At 35.6% G+C, this 16,944-nt stretch overlaps 2 protein-coding genes across 5 annotated transcripts; one reads left to right on the top strand and one right to left on the bottom strand.

Annotated features, from left to right (window-relative positions):
- The first annotated feature begins 1,310 nt into the window (after window positions 1-1,310).
- DUSP28 (dual specificity phosphatase 28) lies at window positions 1,311-3,666 on the top strand. Its single transcript, XM_014052133.2, has 2 exons — window positions 1,311-2,093; window positions 3,520-3,666. Exons 1-2 carry the CDS (start codon window positions 1,608-1,610, stop codon window positions 3,649-3,651), a joined length of 618 nt encoding a protein of 205 aa, XP_013907608.1. The 5' UTR covers window positions 1,311-1,607; the 3' UTR covers window positions 3,652-3,666.
- A 371-nt stretch (window positions 3,667-4,037) lies between these two features.
- LOC106537859 (claudin-15) lies at window positions 4,038-16,877 on the bottom strand. Of its 4 annotated transcripts, none has more exons than XM_014052135.2 (6): window positions 15,910-16,877; window positions 15,401-15,687; window positions 10,867-11,031; window positions 8,220-8,301; window positions 7,487-7,597; window positions 4,038-6,412 (listed from the first exon to the last, which is right to left on the bottom strand). In XM_014052135.2, the coding sequence occupies exons 2-5, from the start codon at window positions 15,609-15,611 to the stop codon at window positions 7,504-7,506; spliced, it is 552 nt and encodes a 183-aa protein (XP_013907610.1). In that variant the 5' UTR covers window positions 15,612-15,687; window positions 15,910-16,877; the 3' UTR covers window positions 4,038-6,412; window positions 7,487-7,503. The 4 variants fall into 4 exon arrangements, with proteins under 4 accessions (XP_013907610.1, XP_013907612.1, XP_013907611.1 ...); XM_014052137.2 differs by having other exon boundaries at window positions 4,038-5,084; XM_014052136.2 differs by having other exon boundaries at window positions 4,038-5,084; window positions 7,496-7,597.
- Window positions 16,878-16,944: the final 67 nt, after the last annotated feature.

Raw genomic sequence — 16,944 nt, 5'->3', positions numbered from 1 at the left:
CTTCTTTTTACCTTGCATGAAATGTTACCTTTGTAGACTTGTACATTTGATTATTATATGCCATCAAGTCATTTTTTATTCCAAGTGACTACATAGATTTTCTTCATGATAATCTCTCCCTAACCTGATATTTCAGATCTTCCATTATTGCACCCATTGCCACTGTAACTAAGCCCATTCACCTAGCTGCAGATCCTTTACTTGTCCACCCTGGTATATACTTAATTTAACTCTTGAGATTGCTGTGCCACTGTCTATCTCTTTTGGGTAAGTACAGGAAGTTTATGGACTAGGGTTAGAATACATTATATAATAATTTCTCTACTGATTAAAATGTTCAACACATTAGCTTGACTTTGATAAATGTTGACACATTGATACCATGATTAAGACCATTCTTACCCAATACTCTACTAGGAAATCTAATCAGCTGCTTTGTTGTGTTATTGTGGTCTTGCAGCATGCTAAATGCTTTCAAACATAGCTTATGCTCCCCCTGTAGTTTTGAACAGCCTTATTTGATTTATTGATCTGAAGCTAGACTGAGCTGAACTGAATATATTTGCTGTATGATAAAACTGCATATATTCTGGATGGAATTTCAGACAAGATTGAAAAAAGATGTTTAATTTTCTTTTGGGCATTGGAGAAGCAAAATATTTGGAGTTCTGGCCAGATTTACTTAACAACCACATTACTAACCAGCAATTCACTTAAATATGGCAAGAAAAGTTTTTAAATGGAGCAAAACTAACTTAACAAATTTCCCACTTAGCAATATAAATTTTCAATTGGGCTCAACTGTGGTTGTAAGTCAAGAACCACCTGTACTTGCCCAAATATCTGGAAATGCCCATTGGATCTTAACACTCAGAGGTGTCTCTGAATATTCAGTAGCAATTTGGGAATCCAGCAATACAAGCATTTAAATATATCCTTCTCTAAAGAATATTTTACATTCCACCATCCATGTATTCTAATGTGCCAGGTTCTGGGAATCTTTTCTCCCACCCTCTCAGACGTGTCTAATTTTAATATTGTTGAACTATTTTCTGATGTTTGATTGAATCATTATAGATCTGTTGCTGCTGCTTCTTTGGATATCTTGCTTGATTCTAGAGATGGAAACAAATGCTTTCTACCCAAAAGTAATACAATAGTTGATGGTTCATCTCTGAATGGGTTTTTGCTTTGAACAAGTCGTAACAGAAGCACTATGACTATCCAATCACCGCCAAAGGAGTTACTAAAAATATAGATTTTTTAAAAAAAATCATGATGGGTTTCTAACTTTTCCAAAGGACAAACATCTTCAACCTGCTTTAGTCTTTCTCTTAGTTCCCAACTTCTGGTTCCTGGTTCTGAGAAAGATCAATTTCTTCCACTCTCCGGAAAATACATGTTCTTTATTCATTCTAGTTTATTTTAATCTCTGTTAGTAAACTCATCCATCTTAGAAAGGGTCTTTTGTTTTCAGGTTAATACTACTACTGTTATTATGTTCAGGCTCAAATCAATCTGCTGCAATTTTAGAGAAGGGTGGAACAGTCTGTAATATAATCCTTGAGGCTGCCAGCAGAATAAATATAGCACAGTGCTAAACACAGATGGCTAAAGAACAAGGGATCCAGACAATCTACCCTCACGCTACTTTTGAGTCTCCCCTATTTCCTGTTCTTTTCAGCTTCTTCCCAAGAAATCTTCAGCAGCACTTCTCTTGCTGTGATATTGTCATTCACCACCAAATGTTGTCCCTCTGCAAGATCGCCGATTCTTTGTTCATTAGCAATTCTAGGTCAGCCTGCTGTGAGAGTCTCCTCAGTCAAGAGAGAATCACGTTCTGTATCAATGTCTCCAGACAACAGCCCTTCCCAAGCTTTCAGCAAAGCCATTTGCTGAGAATCCCTGTCTTTGATGATCCTTCGGAGAACCTGTATAAGTACTTTGAGCACTGCAGTGATGCCATAGAAGACACCATCCAAAGAGGCGGGAAGTGCTTAGTGTACTGTAAAAATGGTCGCAGCAGATCTGCAACTATCTGCACTGCTTACTTGATGAAGCATCAAAAGCTCAGGTTGAAGGAAGCCTTTGAGGTACTGTGAGCATGCTGAAAATAAACATTACTTCTGCATCTGATTAAATGGACTTATACATTGATGGTGTATTTAACTGGATGGAATACATTGGCCATCTCAGTAACAATGATTCAGCATTTTGTTTTATAAAGGAACATAATGAAAGTGCCACAACACAATTGAATTATGATAATTATGAATTATGATAATAGCTCATTTAAATCTCATCTGATTAATGGGAACTTAAAAAATGTGAACTCTGAAGACTAAATGTAAATTATTTTAATCTGATTCAAAGCAAAAAATATAAGATGAAATTTGTCAACTTAATTGATGAAATTTTGTACTTCCAACAATTACGTAGTGCAATACTTTGTTAATGCCAGACATTTCAAAAATAGTCTTTCTATGCTACTTTTACTTGCAATCTTTCTGAGAAACATTATTATTATTATTTCTCTATTTTCTTTTTTTTCCTATGGAGAGTAAAATAATTCATTTTCTCCCATCTTGAGATTCACAGTTAGCTACTCATGCTATAATTTCCTCTTCTGCTATCAGAATCCAGTTTTTGTGTTGTTTCTTGACTGAGCAACAATGTTTAAAAAAAAGTGTGGATATGAGAGATATTGATGCTTGAGTCAAACTTCTGTCTCTCTTTAACAATAATGTTACTCCAGAATTAGTATTGCCTTCAATCTTGACTCTAGAAAGAAATAATGTTGGTGTGTGTGTGTGTGTTCCTTAGTATTTCTTGAAATCATTTCATTACCTTTAATTTATTCTATACAATCCAATTCATAAATGGTGGGCATGATTTTCTGCTTCTTTGTCTAACACAATTTAATATTTTTCTTTATTTGCAAATTGCACTTCAGCTAAGTCACAGAAAGCTAAACCAGTATTTAGATGCACACATCTAAATATTGATTTTATCAAGTTCAAATCATATCTTCTCCAAATTCTCTGACTATGCCTCTCTAACCCTAGGTCATCAACTCCCTTCAGAGAGAAAGTTTTTTAAAAATGACAAAAGCTGGAAGTTAGGGTGGTAGTAACAACCTCCCAAGAAGAATAAGTTGGTCTAGGAAACTGCTTTCTAACTTCATAGCCGTGCCAGAGTTATTGGGAAAAAAGCAACATTCAGGAAGTTGCCTTATTTCGTATCAGACCTCTTCTCTTTTTACTTTACCATCTTTTGCACTGATTAGCAGTAGATCTTGGGTGTGGTGGCATCTTCCCTCTCACAGCTGTTTTATCCTTTTCACTGGAAATGATTGGGATGGGACTTTGGACTTGTTGCATACAAAATACTTGTTCTACCACTGAATTATAATGTTATTATAACAATTGTATCCTATTTTGTTTTATAATTTTAGGACAAAAGGCTTGGGAGAAAAAGTCCTTATAATCAATGCAATATGCTTTTTCTCATACCTTGTAGATTGTGAAGATTGCCAGGCCAATGGCAGAGCCTAATGTAGGATTTTGGTCTCAGCTACAGAAATATGAAGACCATTTGCAAAGACAGCAGCAAAGAAGACTTTCTTCAAAAACAATTTCACATAATAAATAAACAAATTGATTCAGATTACAATGTTGGGAAATCCCTTTAAAGAGGAAGATTTAAAATGCTTCTAGGTAACACCTGAATTGAATATACTAAAAAAAGACCTGGGATCACCTACTTTATTATTGTAGTCTTAAGAAACTAGCTGAAAACCTTCCAATAAGGCATAATTCAAATCTCCAAAATCTGCTCAATGTTAAGTATAATTAAATGCAGCTATAATGGTTTGGAGGGAGAAGTGGCACTTCTGCTTTGAGGATAATGTTGATATACTAATTAAATGCAGTTGGCTAGAAATAAGATCATAAGTGTGACTTTGTGTGTTTTTAGGTTACTCAAGATCATAGGAGGAAGGCAGTAGCAATTTCCCAAAAACAATTCCAAGAAAACAGGATGGGTTTGTCCATGCGACACCCAGAAGTCAGCATTTTCTATCATCTATTTTTATTGAAAAATAGTTGAGAAATCAGAATTAGCTCCTTCCCATATATTGTTTTTAATATACTCTCAATCTGCCAGAATTTTAAGTACTGGTAGCTTTATTCTGCAAATTATCATATCTTTATAAAGTAATAAAATAATGTGACATAGTACATTTTGCAAACTAGGAAAGATATGTCATTTTACATGATTATGTGATTTAAATAATTTTCATAATTTTTAAAATATGCAATAATGTTTATTATAATATTCAGCACTAAAATGATAAACTACTTAAGGGCCTTTCCCCACTGTTGAGTTGAAATGCCATGCATCTATCTTGAGTGGGCAGAAAACCTTTTTGTGAGATTTTCTGTCTCACATGCAAGTCCCTTCCTGAGCCTTCCTCCAAGCTCATCAGAGTGAGTTACAAATCACAACAGATTTTGCACATCTTGAGTTTGTTCTTAGTGCCAGAATAGGAGGAAAACATGACATTAACACCAATATAGCTAAGGACAACTTAAACTTTTTGACTGATGTTAAGATGATGGCAACACCAGCTATTGCTAGGGTATGGTGCTGTGAATAGACACAAATGGGAGAGCACACTAAGGTAAATGTTACAGAGGAAGAGATGTGTTGGGGCTGTGCCAAGCATTAGACAAAGATGCTTCACAAACTCTGTAAGCATAAGTGAAGCCCGCTTCCATGAAATATTAAAGCACTAAATTATTTGGAACATTTTGCAGTTCTTTCAAGAGCTATTTCTGGTTGTTTCTGTGTTGAATGTGCATATACACAGTAACAGGCAACCAAGGAGGGTTTTTCAACAGCTGTTGCAAGCCTTCCAGAGAATGCAATGGATGCTTTAGCACTTGAAGGAGATATGGGTTGTACTTTGCAAAGTGCTCCTTTTGAAAAATTTGCACAGCATTATTTTGAATTGGTTTAGCAAATGTAAATATGTTTTAAATAAAATGTTACACATAATTTTGGCATGACGATATCCATGTTATCTGTAATTAAAAATAGAGATAAATATATTACATTTCACACTCTTTGTTTATTATAAATGAGCTAGACAGTATCAAATCCATAGACACTATATTTTGTTAAACTGTAAACAAATGTGAAACTAAAAATCATATATTCTGTGCAAATAGTTTAATGAAATAGATGTAGCTGAGTAAAACTAAGCTGTTTTAAAGTTTAAAATGCAAATATAATGTAGTTGGCTTCCCTACCTTTCCATCAGTCATCATTCAAGATGACTAACAGAAAAAATCTACATACATAAAACTAAATATATAATCTGACACATATACAGTATAGAGTAATTAGTAATTAGGTTTTGGGTCTAAGCAGCTTATATTTTGGTGATGAAAGATGTAAAAGAATTTTAGTTTACAAAGTTTTCAAGACTAGTATTAACCAGACAATTAAAATCTTTTTTGGCTCATGGGAAAATAGGTACCCTGACAGTATCAAAAAGAAAAGTGATGTGGCATGCCCCTTCACAAAATGCCAAACAGAGCAAAACAGTTTATTTAAAGGTGAAGTGCTGTGGCTACTCTCAGCCTCTGTCTAGTTCTGTAATGTTCTTACATTATTATATTGGGAGGCAGGGCTGAAGAAGGAATTTAGAAATGACAAAAGCACTGGGCTGAGTCGCTATTTTTATTTTCTGAGAATATTTATGGAGCTTATGTGGAATCTAAAGGATTCTTGGGAATCAGTGTGATTGGTATTTGAACTTAGATTGAATTGATTAAATTTAAATTAAATTTAGATCTTTTATATACACATTTACATGTTATTGTTTTTTACTAATCTAGGTAAAATATTAACATATATTGCTAGTTCATATATGTTATGCCACAAGCTAAGTAAGTAAGTAAGTAAGTAAGTAAGTAAGTAAGTAAGTAAGTAAGTAAGTAAGTACCGTAAGTGTGCTTGTGAAGGCCAATGCTTTCCTATTCAGTTTATCAGTTTTTTTCCAATTTTGTTTAAAACTAAAATCTTTTAGCTGTGGAGAAAGGGAAGGATACCAAGAATACACTGTACCGGTGTGTTGATTTGTGATATGTGAAATAGCCTGAATCTCCAGAAGAGAAGAAAAAAATGGCTCCAAACTTTCAAATGAAATATTAAGTCTGACCATCTAAAAGACTGCCTCTTCTTAGCACAGCATTGGGGAACTTCATGGGGGAATTTTTGGTGTTCTCAAGCAGTGTGAGTCTATATTTATATTCAGGGGTTAGTTGCCCCCACTTGTTTTTCCTCATCCGAGTATTAGCAGTCTTCTCCATCGTCTCTTGCCTGATGCTCTGTTGTTCTGAGATTACTACAGTAAGGGAAGAATTTTATCATGAGAATGGAAAAAACCCTCATAAAGTAAAGGATCTCTTCCTATGGGCTGTCTGAAGTGACTTGTGATTCTAACACTTAATTTCTATCTTTTTCTGCTTGAGTATAAGAAATCTTTTTTGCTATCATTATTTTATTTATTTATCAAGCATGTTTAAGATAACATAAAGTATAAACATGATTATGAATACATGAAATTGATTCGAATAAATGGGAAGATTAGGACAAGGACGGTAGGCACTTCGATGTGCTTATGCATGCCCCTTACAGACCTCTTAGGAATGGGGTGAGGTCAACAGTAGACAGTCTAAGGTTAAAGTTTTGGGGGTTTGGGGAAGAAACCATAGAGTCAAGTTGTGCATTCCAGGCATTGACCACTCTGCTGCTGAAGTCATATTTTCTGCAATCTAGTTCGGAGCGTTTTACCTTACGTTTGTGTCTGTTGTTTGCTCATGTATTGTTGTGGTTGAAGCTGAAGTAGTCATTGACAGGTAGGACATTGTAGCAGATAATTTTATGTACTACGCTTAAATCAGACCGAAGGTGGCATAGTTCTAAATTGTCTAAGCCCAAAATTTCAAGCCTGGTGGCATAAGATATTCTGTTGCGAACAGAGGAGTGGAGGACTCTTCACGTGAAATATCTCTGGACTCGTTTAATTAATGTCTGATATGCAGTGCGGGTTCCAGACAGATGAGCTGTATTCGTGAGAGGATATTTAATAGCTATTTATTTCTCTAGCTAAATAATCTACTGTGTAAACCTCGACATTTATTTGAAAATATAATATATAAATAAATTGATTATAATTATATAATCAATTTATTCCTTACGCTCCAATCATATTCATGTCAGTAAATAAGCCTCATCATTTCACTATGATTCCCTGCGTATTGATATGACATCCCTTTTCTCAAAAAATATTCCACAAAAGATAGGAAATAGGTGATGTTTGTTACTGAACAAAGTACACAACTGGGTCTTTAAAATGCACTCTAGACTACTACAAATCCTATTCATACCTGTGATTTTTAAAAGATGAATAATTCACCTTAAATACCTTTGATTTCATTTGCGGGATGAACATGTGAACAGGATCCCACCAATTATTGAAAGAAGGGAACCAGTCCAACCTAGATACAGTGCGTGTCCCATTTCATATCTAGAATAAAGGTCATACATATCATATTCAAAAACCACATACAATCAAATGCTTTGTTGTTATATGTTACAGTTATTGGTACAAGAGAAAGGTGATTTTAGGGAGAAGAAAATTCAAAGAACTCCAGGTACTGATACATGGGGATGGAAGAATTAAAGATTGCTTGCACAACTGGGATGAATGCACACAAGTGCGATGAAAAAAAAGGGCTATAGTGATATGTTCCATCTGTGTTACAAAGATCAAGAATGATGAAGAAAGATGAAGTTGAGTCCTTGTTTCCCATGCAGTCTAATATGTCTAAGAGACAGACATCAAGTATTGAGAAACCAAAAACCAGTAAGTTCCACAACCTGGACACTTTCCACATTTGTAAACTTCCATTCCCAGAATTTTTAATAGTGGTAAAATTGAGGAAGATTGCAATAATGCAATAAGCATTATTGTTAATTGTGTTAATCTTTGTTAACAGACATAACAAGAAACCCAACACAATTTTAATGTCAAACTTATTACAATATATGTGAATTAGCACCTACAGACTGTTCAATCCTCTGGGCAGTTTGGTAATGCTAAAAAAAATACCAAACAGAACTAAAAATATACAGAAATATTGACTTACCTTGTTCCAGCATACAAAGGATCAAAAAACTCAGTTATGATACATACTGCATACCACGAAAGAGCAACCATTGATGAGAGACCTGGCCAAACAATAAGATTAAATACAGATGAACATTACCTGTATTAGAGCCATGCAAGTCATTTGATAAGACATTTCATCTGCAAACAAAGGAGTTTTGGATCTATTCCTTGAAACTACAAAACTATCTCAGATACTTAAAGAAAGGAATAAGGTTCTTCAAGGCTCACCCAAGGTCTTTTTTTCATGCCTAAAAGATATTTTGCTAGAAAGGACTTAGAAGACCATTTCATTTGTAAGCATCTGTATGATCTGTATAGACTAGTATGCATATATAATCAAGTTGTTACATAGTTAACAAAATTAAAACATCCGAGAAAGATCATATGAATTAGTAGTATTTTTTAAAACTGAAATAAATACCCAGAGAAGCTCCATATAATTACTGTTCTGAACTGTTTACATGAAATAATTATTTATAGTGTTAGTCTTCCAGTTGGTTGTGTTCCCTTTTTGTGGATGTATGTTGTTTTCTTTTACATTCTTCTTTAATGAGTCCCCTTCGGGGGGGGAAAAGGGCAGCATATAAATATAATAAAATGAAATAATTGTAACATGCCAAAGTTGTAGAGTTGGGCAGCCTTGAAATTAAAATATTAAAATTAATTAAATTACTAGAAAAATCACCCAGAAAAAAAGGAGAATCTGTTTTCTATGACAAAATAGAAAGAAATGGGATCTATTGATGCTGACTTCTGCAAGTTAGTGGCCTCCATATATGGGGTTATAACTCCTGACATTGTAACTCAAAACATCCAGTCTTAAGCATATCTTGCTTCATACAAATGGAGAAAAAGACACCAGTGAGTTTGGACTTGTATTCTTTTTTCATTTTGTGAAAATCATCTTTAAATGTACTGTGTATACTGGATCTTCAATGCTATTTCAGAAAACTAATGTGACCTATGCTAGAAATAAAAAAATAGCAAAACTGCAAATAAATTTAGTGATTTGTTTAAAAAACTTAATATGTCTGGTCTGTTTATCAGAGGGGGACAGTTAAAATGTCATAACCAATTAGGTAAACATAGTTAAACTGTGTCATAATAAATAAGATTCAGAACACATTCTAAGGGAATTATACTTTTATTGCTTTTTAAATCACCCCAAGTAAACTTTTCAATTAACCTATTTTCATATAACCGTATTTTTTGGAGTATAAGACCCACCATCCCCCCTAAAAGAGGGTGAAAATTTGGGTGCATCTTATACATTGAATGTAGCCCCATCCACCCACCGGCCCCCACTCTTCGGCCTCTGCCTCCCAGCAATTTACCTCCTTGCAGCAAACAGAGAAAATGGGTCTTGTGGAGGTGGCAATAGGCTATGGCCGAGGTGTTGCCCTGTCAGCTGGCCAGTGTGCATGGGTGCGCTAGCCAGCTAAGTTCAGCCTTTTTTAAAGCCATCTTTCGCCCTCCCCAGGCTCCAGAAGCTTTATAGGAGCCTGGGGAGGGTGAAAAGAGCCTCCCCCCCAAGGCTCTCTGGAGGCTTCAGGAACTTCCCTGAAGCCCCAGGAGCACAAAAAATCCGGCCCTATGGGCAAACCGGAAGTTCGGGAATGGCCTTCTGGTTTGCTCGTAGGGTCAGTTTAAGCCTCCGGATGCTTCAGGGACCTCCGGAGGCTTCAGGGAAGCCTCCTGAAGGTCCCTGAAGTCTCAGGAGGGCCTCCAGGGGGGGCTGTTTTCGCCCTCCCCAGGCTCCTATAAACCCCCTGAACCAGGGGAAGATGAATAAATTATGCAAAAAATGGGGGGAGCGCCTCCCATGCGCACATGTGCACTGGGGGGATTGTGCGTTGCATTATGGGTGAAGCACAGCCACGCACGACCTCCCTGCGCTTCCCCCCCCTTATAGCACGCGAGCCAAAAAAGTTTCGCCATTGCTGGGCTATGGCAATCCCTGCAGCCTGAAACAGCTGATCATCAGAAGCCCCATGCTCAAACTGAAAATGAAAGTGAAACTTGCTGTTTGCTGCAACAAGGCAAATTGCTGGGAGGCAGAGGCAGATTTTTTTTCTTCTAATCAGGCCAAACTGAAACAGGCTGTTTGCTGCAAGGAGGTAAGTCAATAACTATAAATGCCTATAGAATGTTCACATTATTAGATTTATTTCTAAAAAAACCTGCTGTATTATTGTTCTAGACAACTTAACAAAACAAAGAAGCTTTTTAAAATAAATGCTTGATCTGAAGAGGCCCAGTGCTATTGTATCTTCTTTTAAATAGCAGAGAACAATATATACTTCCAGAAAGCCACATCAATTTTAATAGCATCTGTACAAACTGTGTATATCTTCTGTACTGTTTGCTGTTTGGGGCAAGGAGGCAAATTGCTGGGAAGCAGAGGCATATTTTTTTTTCTCTTGTTTTCCTCCCCAAAAGCTAGGTGCGTCTTATACTTCGGAGCATCTTATACTCCCAAAAATATGGTATATTTTCCTTTAACTCATCTCATCCCTTACTTAATACAAATGACAAGGTCTCCCAAGGGACCAGCCAAGAATAAATAAAGATATTTCTACATAGCTTTAAGAAACTTCATAAATGTCCATTATAAGATTTCTCACCTGCCAAAGCAAATACTATTCCACTCATCATGGAAATTTTTATTTTTGTTTTTTCATCACTGAAACCAAGCTGAGGGCATTTCAAACTGAGTAACGCCAGCAGAATTCCACATATCCCCAATACCAGGGATATAATCATCAGAGCTCGACATACTTGAAAAAAAGCTGCAGGGAAGAAAAAAAAATACCACAGTTTTTGATTTTAGTGCAGAGCAAGTGATGTTGCCTTCGATCCATCCATTAATCAAACCTTGACTGGAAGCAAAGTGGACAGCATTCAGAATGTCATTATGGCTTTCTAATATTCAAGTATCTCTTGTAGTCAGGATTATCTATTATGGTGTTTCATATTACTTTCTGTGTACTCAGCTACTCATGAAAGATGCATAAATAAAATATTGAAAGAGAAAAATAATGTAGTTGGGGAATGTATAACATTTTGCTCAAGCAGATCCCAGCCCTAGTTATTTAGGTAGGGATATAATTATTTTTCTCGATTTAAGAAAAAAAATATCACTGAATTTATCATGAGATTTTTCACTGCCACTACTTATATCTCGCAACTGTTTGTACATCTAGTAACTAGTACACTTCAATTGATGAAAACAGCAAAGCAGGAGCATTAAAATACCTGGAAGAAGCAAAGAGCTAAAAAAAAAACACCATACTGTATAGCATAGCTTCTAAAGAACAATTTGGGAAGATGAGAAGTAAACTGCATTGAAGAAAAATAAACCAAGTTGCTATAGATCTTATTAAATATATGTAAACAAATAATTTGTTTACATACATTACATACATAATCAAATGTGTTTTTATTAAACCATTAATGCAGAGCATGGCATCATATATCAGACAACTGCCCCATTTCATGGACACGAAATTAGTCTTTACAAGCAGAATGTTATTTTATTATAGAAAGCTATACCCTTGTCACAAATTGATACCAACCATCATAAACATTGCTTTTTTCATTTTATTTCAAGTAGTAGAAATGTTTATACTCTATTTCTGGCTCTCAAAATACAAATTTAAATTTCTTACACAAAAAATTATATGGACTGTTCTTTATTTGTTTTATTTTTAATATTCAAATTTCCTATAAAATGGCAAGAATATGAAGGTAAATCAAATAATATGCCTCCACAAAACGATCAACCACTTTGGCGTGAAGAAACTTTTATATTATTTTCTTTTCATAAATATAGATTTCAAATGTAGATATTTTTCAATTCAGCAAATTATTTCACTGAATAAATATGTGAACACACAAACATCAAAAAAAAAAGACATACTGTACCAGGAAGGTTTGGAATCTGTCTCTCTCCCTCTGCAACACACACACACACACACACACACACACACACACACACACACACACACACACACAAAGGCACCAGTCTCTCTCCCTCTGCAACACACACACACACACACACACACACAAAGGCACCATGAACAACATGGGGATGTTTTGCCTGAGGAATGCTGATGCTGTCTACCTACATTTGGCAGTCTAGGACTCTAGGTTATCATGTATGGTTAGGGTTTCAGATCTGAGGATAGTCATATGAAGCAGTATGTGGTAATTTCCTGAAAAGGGTGCAATGGGAGAAATACAGCAAAACAGATGTGTTCTAAGTTAAAAGAAAACATTGGTTTTAAAGCTATCGTCCTTGGCAATTGCTCTTCAGTAGAAATAAAACATAAAATGGAATGTAATTAAATGTCATAGCTGGCTATATTTTAGGAATCAATAAAATACTTTCCAACATTTCAAGTGAAACAATCAGAATATTTTATGACACTAGAGCTAAAGCTCATTGCCTGAGTCTCCCAGTCAATAACTGTTCCAATCTGCCTTTTATAAATAACTACATTATATTCCAAGAACCATTAATTCCAGAGCTTCTAGCATATTTGAGGACCCCTTTGGCATAGTGGCCTTAATGCCTTCAAATAAAAAGCTTCTGGCCTGGATTACAGTTACATTGTTACTCTAGCAGTGGCAGATGACACAAGCCATATTAAACTTAATATGACATCAATCAGAGCCAAGTCACCACTTACTTCCTGCTGCAAATGCTTTACTGTTTTGCTGCCACCAGATTAGTCTGTCTAAAAGCAAAAGAAGTTGGCAGTTTTGCTGGGGTATGCAACCATGCCAGCAGTGGTACTGTTGACAACGCAAACACTCTTTGCCCTTGCAGGTAGATATCAGGTACAGCTGAACCTGACATAATGTACAGTTCCAAGCAGTTGCTTGAGTATCCTAAATATATGTGTATAGCAGTATTCCACTAACCTAATAAGCTAAAACAGGTCTGCACAACTTGCAGAGATAAAAGGCCCACGTTGATAAATAAAAAACTATCCTCTCTTTGGTGAATGCCAGCATGGCAGCAGTGATGGAGCTGGTGGTTTGGTAAGGCCTTGCTGGCTCGATAAGGTTGGGACTACAGTATTGTTATTGTAACACTAGGGTAACAAAATCTTGTAAGCCTGAATATGCTTCAGTCTTCCTCTCACTTTATTCTTTTGTGAACTAGGGAAGGGCTGTCTGAGGTGTTTTCTCAAATTAGTGTTTTAGAACCGATTCAAGCCCTGTAATTATGACCATTGCCTTAGTGGCAGCTCTTCCTGTTTGCTATAACCTCCACATGCCTGATGTTCTGACCTGGGCTTCCCCAAAAAGCATGACCTGACAAAACCCCTTTTATTAAACGAATGTGAATTCATCTCATTCACATTCAGCAAAGGCCTGGCAAACAGTCTTTCAAAGGAATATTTATGACTACAGACCTTATCTATCTTAGAAAGCTGCCATGTAAATATTTTCCAAATGTGGTGTTGTGCAAGGAAAGACTGGGCAGAGATGTTCACAGACAGATGTTCACATTCCTGAAATGAATCTAATGACCGAACGAACGAATTGTTTCCTGCAAAAGCCCACTTCGCTTTCGCTCCTCTTTTATTTCCTATGGAAGGGGGGTAATCACCTTCCATTGTGACTTTACTCCCAAATCTACCCTGATTTCTGAGTAGTTCTGTTCTTCTGTCAGCTCTGCGCATATGCATACTGGGGAGGGCTCTAGCTGTTCCTCTGCCTCACTGATGTCTAGCTCCGTAGGCACCTGATCAGTACTAGATGGCCTCGGCCCCGTCTCTGTCTCTGACACAGAGCTTTCATTTGAGCTTTCCCCAGCCTCCAGGACAGGCCCATGCTCCTTCCCAACCTCCTCACTGTCCGACTCTGCTGCTAGCTCTGCTGACCATTGGCGGGCCACATACCTGAAAGCCCTTGGCAATGTATCTTCAAGGCAGCAATAGCTCATTCCTGGGAGGGGGAACATTTGACTGTAGATTTGTTGAGGTTTAAAAAAAACACATCAGCATGCTGTATATACAAGGCAGCTTGGTGGGCTACATGTTGTGATGGGTTTAAAGGTTGTTTATTATTTTTACATCAATATTGTAAAATGTCCAGAATGTCTTTGACCAAATTATTGACCTTTCAAGCTGTAGCTGGTACAGTACACAGTGGGGCAGGGAATTATGTTTCTATGAGTCAATGATAAACCTCGTCTTTGGAAACTGCATTGGTTGCCAGTATGTTTTGGATTCAGTTCAACATAGTGGCAGTTATCTACAAAGCTCTTAATGGCATATTGTTTCATATTTTTTGTATTTTTCAGTTAATATTTATGCTGAAAATATAAAATGTAAGCATTTTATGCTTACACATATTGTATCAGCTTGTCTCACAATTGTCCAATTCTGGTCAAATATTCATAAGTTTGTTCATAGGATTTGGGGAAGAATCATATGATTGAAGATTTTTTTTTTATTACAGAAAGGCAACTTCATTTCAGATTTATGACAATGGAGTTTAAAATGATATTTTTCTATATTGTGATATCTTTGAGGATTTTTTTAAAAAAATTTTTTTCCTCTTTTTCCCCTTATTTTTCTAGAATAAAGCAAATATATTTTAATAGCCTCAGTGGTTCCCATGAAGGATTCCAATTTTAATGTTTATATAAATGTAAACTTTTTGAAATTCAAGCTCTAAAGTCTTTTACAGCATATTAAGGATAGAATAATTAAAGCCTTTTCTAGCATCTCATATTAAAAAAAAATCAATAAAACATGCCAAACAGAAAATATACACATGGGACAGATATCAGAAAGTAGGGAGACTGGCACAGACTTATGTTCAAACATCAAAGAAAAGGAAAGCCATAGAGAGTATATATAATTCTACGCTCTATCTACTGGCAGTGCTGACATGACTCAAATGTAGGCAAACTATATTATTTCTATATGTTGTTTCCAACACTATCAATGTTTTCACTAACAAATAAGTTCAACCCAGTATTAAATCAGAATTCTATGAATTCTATGAATCTATGAAAATGTATAGATTTGCATAAAAATTCTTTCATATAGTTTGATAACATATAATATTAAATAAACATATTCATAGTGTTAAAAACACAATAACAACCCATCATTTATATATAAAAACAAAACTTACTGTCTGAACTTAACGGGACATACAATGTATTGCACTGAATTAAACCCAATGAAGTAGCTTCGCAATTCATCCACAGACCTTCATACTTCCAATTTGTAGCATTGACTATACTTGATATTCTCCAATAGCTGGATGCAGTAGTAGTAAGTAAAAATATAAAACTCAGAAAAAGAAGAAGCAATGCTGGTGTTTTAAAAGCTGTCAAAGCCATTCTTCAAGAAAAAAAAAATGAAGTAGTTTCCTTTTCAAATTGTGCAAACAGAAGCAGATTTCTATCTGTTGATATTCTGTTGATAGCAAGCAATAAATTTTTTAATATTTATAATAAAATGCAAAAATAAATGTTATTTATAAAAAGTTTTCACAGATAAAATGTTGATTCAATTAGCATTCAAGTTTCAGTTCTATTACAAAATAAATTAACTAAATAATATTTAGATTAAACTGCTTGAAATACATAAACTTAATATATAACTTAAATGTCAAATATCACTTTAAAATATCCTTACTTTGATAAATGTTTTATCTCCTATGCAGCACTTCTAGTCCTGAGTCCTATGAGCAAATTTTGACAATCAGTTTGCCAAAGTTAGGTAAATATTTCGTGATATGTAAGACCTTAGATCACTTGTTCCAAAAATCAAGGCTTCTCAGCCAGTTCATTGACTTCATTGATCAAATGAAGGCTGCAATCCTGTACATACATGTGGGCAAAAACTGCGGAACATTGTATTTCCGAATAAATATATGTGGAGTTGTATAGTAAAGCTTTAGATATTTTATGGTCTCCAAAAATGAAATTTGTTTTATGATTTCTTTCTTTTCCAAGGGAATTTTTTTTGTAGTATTCTAAATAAGTATAGGCTAATTTAATCAGAATGGTCACACAGCATAGGGCGTTGCCTATTCTCAGATCATTACAACGCATCTAGTTTCAATTTGGTGGGACATGTTATATATACAGTAAATTATCATGCTATATAATTTTCTCCCAACTCTTGAAAAACTGGATCGGGCAGCTGGCATAAATATGATGATATGGAGAGAACCATTTTGGATTGTATTGATTTTTCCCAGCCATTTAATTCCTTATCCCAAATCTTCAATAAACCTGATCATGCAGGTAGGACTAGCAGATGTGGAGTGCAAAAATTTGGATGACTACAGACAGTCCCTGATCTACGGTATGTCTATATGGGCAAAATATAGATAGTGCACTTCCTCTAGAAATGTACTAGTCCAGAAATCCATTCTAATGCAGGTATTTTTCATGGCTGCTTCCAGAGCTGTGCTGGTCACAGTAATAACTCTTCAGAGCAGATGCTCCTGGCCGTGACTTCTGCTTCTTATTTCTCTTGCCCACATTAATGAACACACTTTGTTTCTTCTTTCTTATAGTATCTATATGGGAGGAACAAATATTTCATTTTAGTGAGCACTCTGTCCCCAAATATCCCTTTTACAAGGGCAAAGTCACTGTTTGCTATTCAGCTTTGAGATGCGAGGAAATATTTAAAAAAAAAAACCCGGAAGAATGACCCCAA

Source organism: Thamnophis sirtalis, unplaced genomic scaffold, assembly GCF_051295495.1.
Source record: "Thamnophis sirtalis isolate CommonGarterSnake01/CBP01778 unplaced genomic scaffold, rThaSir2_p1.2 scaffold_11, whole genome shotgun sequence".
Lineage (NCBI taxonomy): Eukaryota > Metazoa > Chordata > Lepidosauria > Squamata > Natricidae > Thamnophis > Thamnophis sirtalis.
The sequence above is the reverse complement of the archived record's forward strand: the minus strand, read 5'-3'. Positions and strand labels throughout refer to the sequence as shown.

What these genes read in the sequence shown, in the direction of transcription:
- DUSP28 (XM_014052133.2), top strand. Translation starts at nt 1,608, where the DNA reads ATGGCTAAAGAACAAGGGATCCAGACAATCTACCCTCACGCTACTTTT. An exon ending in GGTTGAAGGAAGCCTTTGAG is followed by an intron (nt 2,094 to 3,519) that starts GTACTGTGAGCA and finishes CATACCTTGTAG; the next exon opens with ATTGTGAAGATTGCCAGGCC.
- LOC106537859 (XM_014052135.2), bottom strand. Translation starts at nt 15,611, where the DNA reads ATGGCTTTGACAGCTTTTAAAACACCAGCATTGCTTCTTCTTTTTCTG. An exon ending in TGTCCCGTTAAGTTCAGACA is followed by an intron (nt 11,032 to 15,400) that starts GTAAGTTTTGTT and finishes TCTTCCCTGCAG; the next exon opens with CTTTTTTTCAAGTATGTCGA. An exon ending in AATAGTATTTGCTTTGGCAG is followed by an intron (nt 8,302 to 10,866) that starts GTGAGAAATCTT and finishes TTGTTTGGCCAG; the next exon opens with GTCTCTCATCAATGGTTGCT.